The sequence below is a fragment of the Pomacea canaliculata genome, linkage group LG6, assembly GCF_003073045.1.
Source record: "Pomacea canaliculata isolate SZHN2017 linkage group LG6, ASM307304v1, whole genome shotgun sequence".
Classification (NCBI taxonomy): domain Eukaryota; kingdom Metazoa; phylum Mollusca; class Gastropoda; order Architaenioglossa; family Ampullariidae; genus Pomacea; species Pomacea canaliculata.
The window spans coordinates 6,754,554-6,766,935 of NC_037595.1; the positions used below are offsets into that span (position 1 = coordinate 6,754,554).

General features: G+C 45.9%; 1 protein-coding gene across 3 annotated transcripts; it reads left to right on the forward strand.

Annotated features, from left to right (window-relative positions):
• The first annotated feature begins 2,121 nt into the window (after positions 1-2,121).
• Positions 2,122-9,791, forward strand: LOC112567023. 3 transcript variants are annotated; one of them, XM_025243457.1, is made up of 5 exons: positions 2,122-2,496; positions 5,100-5,462; positions 6,838-7,088; positions 7,480-8,230; positions 8,780-9,791. In XM_025243457.1, exons 1-5 carry the CDS (start codon positions 2,305-2,307, stop codon positions 8,963-8,965), a joined length of 1,743 nt encoding a protein of 580 aa, XP_025099242.1. In that variant the 5' UTR covers positions 2,122-2,304; the 3' UTR covers positions 8,966-9,791. The 3 variants fall into 3 exon arrangements, with proteins under 3 accessions (XP_025099242.1, XP_025099244.1, XP_025099243.1); XM_025243459.1 differs by lacking the exon at positions 2,122-2,496 and adding an exon at positions 3,190-3,485; XM_025243458.1 differs by lacking the exon at positions 2,122-2,496 and adding an exon at positions 3,572-4,778.
• Positions 9,792-12,382: the final 2,591 nt, after the last annotated feature.

Genomic DNA, 12,382 nt, shown 5'->3' on the forward strand with positions numbered 1-12,382 from the left:
GACGGGCGAGGCAGAATAGTCTGGTGGCAGTTTAGTCGAGTGTTAGGCGTTAACGTCCACCCCGGGGGCACTCGAGTTAGGAGCACAAGGTCCATGAAGTCCACCCATTTCATGTCGTGGAAGGTCAAGGTCGGCAGGTGGAGAGGGTTCGAATCCTTTACCAACACGGAAAATTCCTCTTCCTGCCGTCCATTTTATATTCCGTCCTTGGCGCTCGTCCTCCTGACACCCACTCAACAGCCCCACCCCGTTGTCACACCCCGTGCAAATCTTTCAGACGTCGCTGAAACGGATGAAAGGGTGGAAAGGTAACTTGAAGCAAGTCAAGCAAAAATATTTGGTCAAGAGAAGTAGAAAACTCTCTAGTTTACAAACATAATTTTATTTGCAGCGGGTCCGTTGACGTGTGAAGGTATTGCGAAAGGGGGAGTAATCGTGCACAGAAGACCGTGACGACAAGAGGACCAAAGGGAGCTAACTTGTGTTTACTATGTTCAAAGCAGTTCAGTGAAGGAAAACACGGAGCACTCGCCATAAAAGCGACTCAATCAGGTTACGTATCGGGTGGAGACGATTGAACGGGTGGCATGGAGTGCTGTTGACGTGTCGGTTGCAGGAAAACAATAGGAGAGAGAGAGTTCTCTTCCCCGCGTGTGCATTCAACTATCAGGACAATCAACACAAAAAGTGCTTCTCCAACGGGTCCTTTGTTTTTATGAGCGAGAAAGTATCGTATGGCCACTTCACAGGCGAGGGTGTGCACATCAAGGAGATCGGCAGTAAAAGGTTGGATTCCGGGTGGACTTTCGTGTTTTAAAGGCCTACCCGAGTCGTGCATCGACTAAACTCAGCGCTGCTGTTATGATAGTCTTGTAGGAGCTCGTCACAAAAATATTTTGGTGATTAATTGTTGGATTCATTATTTGTTGATTGTGAAACAATGGGGACTCGAATGAGTATGCAATATTACAGAATTCATTAAAGAAAGTGATGGCAAGGATTAAAATTTCCCCTCCACAGTTTTGTAATGAATGTTGACAGTCACAGACCACAAATATCAGAAGGTTGTGTCAGGGACACTGTTTTCCAAACTTCCAAACTCTCGACTTCAGTGCGGTCTCCCACCAAATATTACATCCTGATCTTTTGTCACTACAGTCCTCACTCTTTTCTTTACGGGAGTCATAACAAGGGACATTCACAGAACATGACTGGCAAGAGGAGATTGTCTCTCTTGTCTCAGTCCGATCAGATGTAAAACACAACAAGAGGGATAACTCTGAGTGAGCTTCTCATTTTCTGTTTCCCTCCGTGTCCCCAATGCAGAGCCTGGTGTTGAGAGCAGACTCCACGCTCACCATATTCCACAGACAACCATTCCCTCCCTACACAGACCCGAGATAATAGTATTGATTATCTCCCCTTGTTACGTCACTTCCCTGACATTTTTACAGGGGGACAAACCAGGTTAGTCCCTTAGCTCGCTTTTATTGGCCGTTGACTGCAAATACGCGAGTGAAAAGCAGTTTGATGTTTACAGCAACCTCTCCCTGATTGCCTGCAAACAAAATGTTCCGGCATCACGTGATTTATGCAAGAAATTCCGTTATGAGAAAGTCAGATTTCTTTGGTCAGTTGTAAATTGATATTTTATCACCCAAAAATATAATATAATCTTTACTAGAGAAAAAATAATTAAACGATTGACTGCTTTGTGTTTTATGTATGTGTGTGAATATGTGAGCATGTCGTTTGGGATGCACCACCACCACCACCGCCACCACCACCACCACTACCACCACCACCACAACAACAACAATTGCTGTAATCGCTTTAATTCACACCTCTTTTAAAAACACGACAATAACTTTTCGTGCTCCCTTTTCAAAACCAATGACAAGCCAGCGGTTTAAGTTCTTGTTCCGTGAAAGAAGTGTCCTGGCTTTCACGACTATGGACTGAAGACTACTGCCAGCAAGTCGTAAAGAAAAGTGTACCTCCGAGTGCAGGACCCTCCACAAAATTATGGGATCGCCAACAACACTCTCGCTCACACTTAACCAGACGCGCCAATAAAACTGCGCGCATTCAACCGCTGGCACGTGCGCAAGCATTTGAAAACAGCCAACTGCACGTGAGCACGTGCGAATCGTTTCCAACCATCAGCTCGTCCCCCCAACTTCCTCCCCTACTTCCTCCCGGCAAGCAGTTGGAAGAAAGAGTTCGGCCACTGAGGACTCGATAATCGAAGCTGACTGATGGTCTCGCGCAATCAAAGCCACATCTGAGCTTTACTGCTCCTCCATGGCACTTTTGTTCTTTGTACTTTTTTTTCATTCCAGAGAAAATCCTTCACGCGTAGGTGTCGGCAGACATTTTGCCGGAAATGAAAATGTGAGCATTAAGAGGCAGGCGAGGGTTGACTGCACTTTGCTTCACGATGTTCTTTTCTCAGCCACTTACCTGTCCAACGGCGGTGTGCAAGCTGCTGTCAAGGTAAAGTCTTCTCTTTGGTCTTTCTGGCTTTGTAATGAAATAATTTCAAACTTTATTTAGCTCTCCTCTTTATTTCAAAAATAGTAACACTGGACTAACACGTGGCAAGCACTGTCATTGCTGTCTTCGTCATCTTAATTTCTCTACGACGACAATTTCAAATAAAGAAAAGTGATAATGGGACTATTAGAACAAAGTACAAAGTATTGTTTGAGTAGATATGCTGCTCTTGTGGACTGTGGTGAAAGTGTAGGAGGAGATAGAATAAAGAAAGTGAAAGAAGATCGGGCAAGACTACTTCAGTCTGCGATTAGGATGGAAGTCAGGCTCAGAGTTCACGACCCTGTAGGAATAAAGGCTCCATGTCAACAGATGGAATGTCTGGCAGGGAGGACACTCGACAGTGAGCCTCTGTCCCCGCGAAATTGAAGTCCTTGACCGGGGTAATGGGCTGGCCTCCAAATAAGTTGCTTTTCACTCAAGATGGGAAAGACACTCAGCCGATGTCCTCAAGTTTGACAGAATATAGAGAGGTCGTGCTGGTGCAATGCCCTCGACAATGGGTGAGAAACACCGCCATCAGTCTATTTTAATCTTGAATTTCTTCCAGAAAGGTCCTTGAAGGAGAACAACAATGGATCTTAACCTGATATATGTACATGTATGCACAAAGAATGGCGGATAAAGAAAAGGCTTTTTGTATTATGAAGAAAGCTGTTGACAAGGCGAGGGTTGTTAAAAATATGAACAGCCTGAAAGACGCCCTTCTTGATGACAGTTGATACTAGAGTTGATAAAAACAGATGTTGTCATGTTAAAGAGATTCTGTGAGGATAGCTGTGTACCAGTGTCCTGCGAAGATGATTGTGGTTTGGTAAACACTGTGGACACCGGTTTGTGTGGGACATTAGTCAGTCTGGTTGCTTTGAAGAGCTGTGTGGACTTGACCAAGGGGAAACAATGGTGGACTACCTTCATACACCGTTGAGGTAAAAGAAACCTCTCTCTCTCTCTCAATAAAAAAAAAATGGCTTTTTAGTTGTTGGACAAATGAATAGAGGGAGGAGATAAGGCAGGATCTGTCCACTGCATTCATCCGTTTAACGGCTCCTCCGAGCCATGGCGGATCATGCTAATGAAATCATTTATCGTTGAATGACCTTCCGTTCACGACTAGAGTTCTGCAATTTGTCACGTGACTTTTCTTCTCTCTCTCTCTCCTCCCCTCTCCCGGCGTCCGTCTGTGCAGGTTGCACGCGCGTGTTCGCATGCCAGGGGCACGTATCACGCGACGTAGCGCGCCGTAATTAACGTGATCTGTGCGGGACATCTGTACATACACCGACACACGACATTCAATCGCAGGAGATAAGAAAGCTCAGTGCACAGCCACACCGCCACCCCTTTAACCTGTCTACAGGGTGGACCTCATGACACGAGGACCGGGTGTGTGTCTGTCTGCACCTTGTTATAACTACGTAGACATTGATAAACTGTTTATGCAGCTTTGGTATCTAAGTATTTTACTCTCTTTGGGTATCTAAGTATTATGGGTATTTGTAGTAACTTTAGGTTTGAAATGTTTTTAATCTGGAGACTACGACTCCGATGTCTTCATAATTTGGTCGAAAGGATTCTCAGGTCACGTGACGTTGACATGATGCTAGCTAACCAATATCATTGGAACGAAAATTGAGGAAACAGAAAAGGTGAGATTTTAACAACATACAACAAAGAAAAAAGAAGAAAAATGTGTAAAGTCTATCAAAGCGACAAAGGACCCTGTACAACTTTCTCAGGTCGCAGTGCAACTAGTCTCCGGCATTGGGCGTTTGACAGGTTCCACTGTAGGAACTAGAGGTCCCCTCCGTGTGTATGCAACGTCCCAGCATGTCAGGTGCGCTGTCACACCGGTGTTTTTACCTGGCTGTCTGTGTCACAGCACAAAGCAGTCGCCATGCTCAACATGACTAACATCCCGGACACGATCAGAGAGGACGGTGACACGTGATCACCCAGACCCCTCCACGCTCCTCCCTTTCCACATCCAGTGTGGATCGGAGTAAAATACATGTTTTGTTTACTTCTCTACTTCATGTTTATTGTGCTGGACGTGTGTGCAGAACATGTTCTCGGGTCGTAAGAAGAAAATAGATATTTGGACACAAGATATATTCCGAGGTGTCAGTGCGATGTTGTAAATATTTCTGGTGATTCCTTGGACGGTAACTTGAGATCATGTGACAGATGAAGGATGTACTGTTGTGCTGCTGTGTTGGCTGGTGAGTAAAACTAAGTCAGCACGCAGACAGACCGTGTGGGTCAGTGAATGTGTCTAGACCTATGTCAGAGTGTGACTAGACCTTGTGTGTAGGAAGTAGTCAGGATAGTCAGTGACTACACCGTTTGTTTTGTTCAAACTAACTGATTTATCGACAGTTTTTGTCAAGTGAAAGTTTTCTTTTGTATGATCATGTCCACACAATCTGTCAAGCAGATAATTCTCAACTGTAATACAGCCATCCCTCCAAACAACATCCGGGGCATTGGTCCCGTGCATAGACACACTGACAGTCCACCCCTGCCCCTTCTTTTACCTACAGATGAACCTCCAGACGACATCCATGACGTGTTCCAAGCCAACCTGCCCGCCATCTTCCGCTCAGCAGGGGAGGTCACTGGAGCAGCAGGGGAGGTCACTGGAGCAGCAGGCCCATCCTCTCAGCGCCGACACCGTGTACAAGATGGCGGAGAGTGTGCGCCTGCGCAGTGCGTCCCTGTCGCGGCGTTGTGCTGTGCAGCAACTGCTGCAGCCCGACAGCAGGACGTTGCGACCTTCTCCCGTCATGCATCAGTGCTCGGACATGCGGCCAACCAGTCAGCCAGTGCGCCATCACTCGGCGATGCTGTCCCCCTGCTCGGCTCGAGAGTTGCCGTTGCACGTGCATACATCTCATCGTCGTCTGGTAAGATGAATCGTCTACGATGATATGCTTGTCGTCTGTAACGAGTCACCTTGTGAAATAAGTCGTCGGATGAGTTGTCTGGTAAATGTGTCGTGTGACAAGTCATCTGCGTTGATGAGTCGCTGAGTGACATAAGCTATGTGTGTCATCTGAATAGATGAGTCGTTGTTAACATCTTTGTCCTCGTGATGTCCTCAACTCACCACACAAAAATATCTTCACATTAGACAAATAGCGAGGCTGCTGCTCATGTGCATCAGCACATGGGTAACATTTGTCTAACTTGGGTAGGGAACCAGCTGGTTAAGTTACCCCACCAGGCAGAGTTTACCCCCCATTTCATGTTATCTCACCGATGCGGGTTGTGATAAAGGATGTCGCTGCGCGTGAGTTTTGAGGTTAAAGGTTAAGGCGTGAAACTTTCAAACGAGAAATAAAAAAAATCGAGAAAGTAAACAAGAAGCTACGGAAATTTGAATTTATTCATTTGATCAAATTACATTCCTCAAGAAAGTGTTGGATGGGAACAAATTTAAATAATTTTCGTTCGGAAAAAATGATCAGAAAAGAAAACTGAAGGGTACAATGCAAAATACAGATAAATTCATCCTGGCCACTGCGATTGTCAGGTGAAGAATTCAAGGATAATAGCCTTTACTAAACAGTTGTGTGCCATGATGTCTGTCCAGTCTGTGTTATATCTAGAAAATTCCGTGTGGGCTTTGGCTAAACTAAATCAGTCAGGATTTCCACTTTTTTACCTTAGGTACGAGAAAGTTATTGATAGAAGACATCTCCGATAAAATAATCAGGCTGGTTAAAAGATATTCCGAGTCCGTAAACAAGTGGTTTGAGCCGCTCTTCCATTAGGCAATGTACCCGGCTCAGACAGGGTAACAGGGTAACGTGCTTCGTGAACACGAGGCCTGGGGCTGTAGTTATCAAGAGAGAATAAGTCGTTGTCATGGGTGACTTGAGACTCTAGTTTCCACAGTTATAAAGCAGTGTCCCGGCCCCACAGATGTTATTTTACTCCTGGGGCCGTAGATACACAGCGGCGGCAAAGATAAAGAGAAAAGAAAGTAGTCCCTGCGGGTTTCGAACATCGCTTTATAACTTTAAAATAAGAAGTTTCTTCTCGAGTTCCCCTTTAGCCCTGGTGAAACGATTTACCCTCACTTCGGTGCCTGGTAGCTAATTGACCATGAACTGTGTAAAGTGAACAGGACCTGGTTTGTCGGGCAACTTTGCGATGACGACTTTGAGACACTTGTGGCAACGGTAGAGTACAGTCTGTTGACAACCACTTGTTCTGTGAGAAACTTGATGTTTATACGAGAAGCGAGTCGAGACTACACGTGTGTCTGATTTACAGGAGCGCCCTCTGACGGCAGCAGCTTCAGGACCCCTAGAAGGCCCTGCAGTGGGAGACCACAGAGAGGACTTTTGTGCTGGTGGCGTCAGCAGGGTGGCGATCAGTCCCGGGTACGTCAGACGGGTGGAGATCACAGCCAGGGGTGTCCCGCGGCTTGACCTTTCGAACTGCGATGACAGTTGCTGCCTGGACTTGTGCTCACAGAAACCTGAGCCTTCAGACCAAAGGTCTAACACGAGTGAAAATCCAAGGTAACACTTGTAAAAAACAAGGTCAGATTAGAAGAAAACATTCATGAGAACTTCAGAAAGATCATGAAGGGAATGATTTGGTGCCGGTAAGGAGCAAGTAAAATATTATTACAGTAATCTACTAGCTGTGTGTAACAGAGCTCTAGCCATGGTGGTTATATAAATGCTCGCGCAAAAATTCTTTCTTTGTAAGATATATTCACTTATCTAGCAGTCCATCTAGAACAATCCACCAAAGTAACTTTTCTCGTCTGACTCTTCGTCTACTCGGTAGCTTGCACAGTGCCATACTCACCCATTTATCAGACCTTTTTTTCTTCCCGGAGAAACAAGGAGGATAATTTTGGTCGTTTCCATGGTTGTGACATGTCGCTCATTCGTTGACTTGCAGTCGCTCGAGTGTCGCGCATCACTTCCGTGAAGTCCTAGGGGGCGCCAGGGCCTGGCAGGAAGGGAGCGAGACCTGCAGTCCAGGCCGAGGGCAGGGTCCGGAACTCAGCAGCTTTCTCTCACTCGACCTCAGGGAAAAGAGTTTCTTGGCTTCGACCTCAACCTCGCTACTCGCTCCAGGAGTGACGCACGTGCCAGTCCGACACACCTTCACACGAGGAGAGATGACAAGTTCAGGTGCGATCGTCGCGCGGCAAGAACCCACGGTCATCGACAACGAATTCAACTCCGCCAGCAACGACTGCCGCGAGGAACGTGCTGCGCCCTCTGTTGGTGAACAGGATGCCAGCATGCCGGGAGGTGAATGTCTGGAGGTGAATTCTGATGACAGGAGCTCTGACAAGGGCAATAACCCTGATTTGGCGTCGAGCTATGGACAGAGTGGAGGAATCATCAGATCGGAAGGTGCTTCCAAAATGGCGTCGACATCCCCAGACATTGTGGTTCTGCGCGGTGAGCCCTCCACTCCTCTCTTCTTCTGCAGCCTGAAGCACATGAACTCCAAGATTTACCTGGGCAGGGCGACGAGAAGTCTGGCAAGTAGCAAAGTAGGAGAACGACGCCTTACCTCCAGGACGACAGCAGGCGATGTGCTTTTCCCTGCTTTCGTGAGCCCCAGGAAGTCCAAGCTTGTACAGAAACCTCATTGTAAAGGCTTCTTCGGTCCTCCACTCCTTGCTAAGGACAGGCAGGTAAAACTCGAGTACACGCCGCTTGATTGTTTCTGGTTGATTTGGTTTAATTCGTGATAATTCTTTCAATTCTTTCAATTTATTTAAACTTTGTGCATCTACACCCACACCCTGCACCCACCCACGCGCGCTCTTTTTGGTCAGAAGAAATTTCCCTTACTAACTGCTTGCTTATTTTTAACAAATAAAAAAAATTGTTGTAGGTGTCACCCTTCACCTTTGACTGAACTACATGTGCGCAATTTTGAGCTTTGTGTTTTGGCATTATATCTGTATTCGCTTATTAGTCTGCGCAGAGAGTGCGATCTTGGTCGTGATGCTGTGAGTTATAAGTTCACATTACTATTATTATTAAACAACTTCAGCTACTCGGTGGCTTATGCAGTCTCAGTTTAAAATTAATCTGGTAGTTACCTTCCTAAATTAGATAATTTTACCCAATGGTGAATTGCCTATGGCCATAAATAAAAACCCAAGAAAGTTTTTTTCATTTACACTAGAACTATGTCTGCGCCCTCGCTAACTGTTGGTGTCTTGCGTTGCTTGCAGATCGCAAATCCTTCGTTCTTCGCAGGGTCTGACCTGCCGTACAGCCTGCCAGAAAGGCTCCCAGATGTTCTGGAGTTTACAGACAGAGCCACTCGAGTCACAGACCCCACCCCCACATTCTTCAGGTCATCGTCCGGATTTTTCACTCCCAGAGGCACTACAGGCACCAGACCTGTCGCCATGTGAACTAACAAGTGGTTTTTTAGGGGGAGAAGTGTTGGGGGAGTGAGGGCACCTTTCAGTTTTGGCGCCACCTGTGAAAGATTGTCTCCCTTTCCATATGAGACAACAAGCTGTTAGTACAGTATAGTACAGTTAGTACAACCAGTACAGCTGTCATGATTCGCTTTTACCACGGTCCCTTCACCTACCCGCAAGAGAGATGCTTGATGGCGTAGTACACGACAAGTGTCAACCTTGCTAAATGAATTTGCACACTGAAGAGAAGAATTGGTAAATGGGAAGAATAAGTGAGTGCGCATGAAGAATGCGCTAGAGGGCGCTGGAAGAAGAAAATCCAGATAATTATCCTGACTCGACTACGACAGCACGCTAACGGACAATTGCAAAGTTTCAGAACATATGGAGATGTCTTATTTGAAACTCGTATTCTTTTGTACGCACGCTTAGAGGAACACACACGCACACACGCTCGTACACGCACGCGAGCTCACACACACACACAAGCGTGCGCGTAAGAACACGTGCACACAGCGAGGTGATGTGAACTGTTTGATGCAAGGGGGACAACTGCTACAATCCACCTCTGAGCGTGTGAATCACTTGTTACTTGAAGCTCGATGCCGGCCGAGAAAAGTGACTCAAGGGAAATAATCGCAGCAACTGAACGACATTTTACAGGAGTGCAGTCCCTTTGACATTGCGGCCTTACGATACGCCATTGTGCGATACGTATCGCTTTTCTGGCGCTCCATGTCAGTCTGCGCGAATGTGTGGGTGTGGTGTTATTGTTCTCTAAACGCGTTTGAGTTTATAAATTTATTACACATTACACGTTTTTTTATTATTACTAACTGAAGACGATGAAATGTTGATGTTGAGAACAAGCACGTGGTCTCTGGTATCTGCCCTTCTGCTTCCTTGCAGTCTGTGTTCATTGTCAGGGAATCTCATGTATATGTATGTAACCTAACGACTGGTTACTTATTGTCACCCTGACTGACATCTGGGGCGACTAGGGGGTCTGTGGTGAGAGAAAGGTGTTAGGGTGGATCGCGTTGTCGCTCTCTCTTGGGTCGTCTGTCTGTGTCCGGGTAGAATCTGTCAGTGGAATTGCCGGATCTTACCCGTGAGTGTAATTCCCATACCCGCCTTTACCTGGTTCAGTCTGTCAGACAAACGTGTGGGAGTCTTGAGTCTTTATCCTTTTATCATCAACATGTATGACCTGGTGTGACCCGCGGTGTGCATAACCTTCGTGACCTTTGGACCCTGACCAATGGCGTTTGGCAGCTCAGACCTCAAGGTGCAGGACACGGAAATCATAGAAGTCCGTGGTGTAGGATGTTCTTGTTCCCGACATTAAAGCCCAAATAAACCCAGGTTTATGTGGCTCCGAGATTGGCTCGTAATACCTGACAACATCAGAGTCTGCTAGGTTTGGTCAGATAAACAAAAGTTGTTTGTTTGGGGAAGAGTGCTAAATCATGAGGATTGGCCGAATAAATAAGGGACGTCTGTCAGGAGTCGCCAGGATTTAATTAATTATTACGGGGCTTCAGTAGTGGGCTGATTATTAAAATTCATTCAGACTGGTCGTATTATCTTGCAGTCAGTTTTGAACAGATCAACAAACTGGAGAGGCTATATCGCAAGCACAAACAGCAGCTTCACCAAATGTCAGCATGTAAACAACAACAGGACAAAGCTGGGACTCGTTGAATTGCGAACATTATGCGGCGAACTCTGATTAAATGTTATACAGGTCGACAAACACAAACAATTTTTCAAACACAGTTTAATGTACATTAATTACATTACTTGTCATACATGAATGATCATTCAAGTCTCGGCACGACTTGTCGTTCATAACATAATGCGCTTCACAAGAATGTATTTAACAAACCGTCATAAAAGCTACGCAGGACACTAGACTGAGATTGAAATATTTACAAGTCATCCGATGGTAACAGTGCACTCACTCCCGCACGCTCGTCATGTGGTGGGGAGGTGGTGGTAGTGTGTGTGTGGGGGGGTAACCTCCGTACCTACAGGCAGGGGAGGGTTGTGGATATACCCTGCATTATTTTACAAGGTGCTTCATGGCACGTTCATGCCAGCGGACACGCGCACGAACACACACACAACACTTTCTGTGGACTCGTGTATCCCAGATAATCTTAGATTGTCTCGTCGTGATGCCATTTCTAGTCGATCCATTTGTCGCTCAACTGTTTTTTTATTTCCTCCACTTTGTCCTCTAAGACAGACACAGATGTCTTGATGTCCATACACTCGGCACGCACTTCATATATATATATCCTTCGAGTTGTAAAGTTCGTGTCTGTAAGTTGTTTACATCTTTACCAACTCTCGAGAGGGTAGCTTGCACTTCCTCCTCTGGTCTGGAGATGATATTAAAATTCTCTTGTTAATGGTGTTGTTGTCTCTCTCAGTTTGATGTCTGTCAGTTTTATTTTGCACAGTGGTTTCAGTACTCACACTTGGACCTGGCTTCGTCTCATCCCCTGGGACAATAGCTGAGCACAACTCACCCCCTCTTTGTCTTCTGTATGCGTGCGTGAGCGTGTCTGTGGGTCTTCATTATTCTGTCCTGTCTCTTTTTTACTCCCTGTGTATGTCGTGTGAGTATAAATGTTTTTCCTCTGTCTCTCTGTCTTTCACTCTCTCTTGTTCTCTCTATATGTCAATGACAGTGACCAACTTCAGGGGACGATTATGCTCGGGAAGTGTGCTCAGATACACAAGTAAATTAAACAAGGTTCGTACTAAATACATCATAATAATGTCAACACATTTGTGATCGCTCGAGAAGCCAGTATATGTATATGTATATGTATATGTATATGTATATGTATATGTATATGTATATGTATATGTATATGTATAGTAGCATATAGATCAACGTTGAATATTTACAAATGATTTCTGTTTATGTGTTCGATTGAGTAAGATAGAGTTTGTGTATATATTTCAGAGTTAGAGGAAGAGATGTTGCAGAGCGTGGAAGATCGTAAAAAAAGAGAGATTGAAATGTAAAAGTTGCGGCCCCTGATTTCACATTTTCAGGGTGAGTGGGGGTAGGTAGGGAGGACACATCATCGTTACGGAGTCGGTCATCACTTGTTCGGCTGTTGAAACAACTGCTTTTGGTTGAACAGATGTTCCTCTGTCAACGACCTCAGTCTGCCACCTGAGTGCACCCCCCGCACCATACATGGCTTCTATTCGTTGCCGGCGCCAGAACACCTGACGGCCAAGGTATGGGGCTGAGCGCGCTCACCTGTAATTTCCTCCCTGCTAATAACTTGAGTCCTGCCACACGGCCGCACATGAAGTTAAGATGGTTAAAGCCCCGCAGAGACACACCCACCTTTGTTTCACACAAGTGTGGGGCCAGTG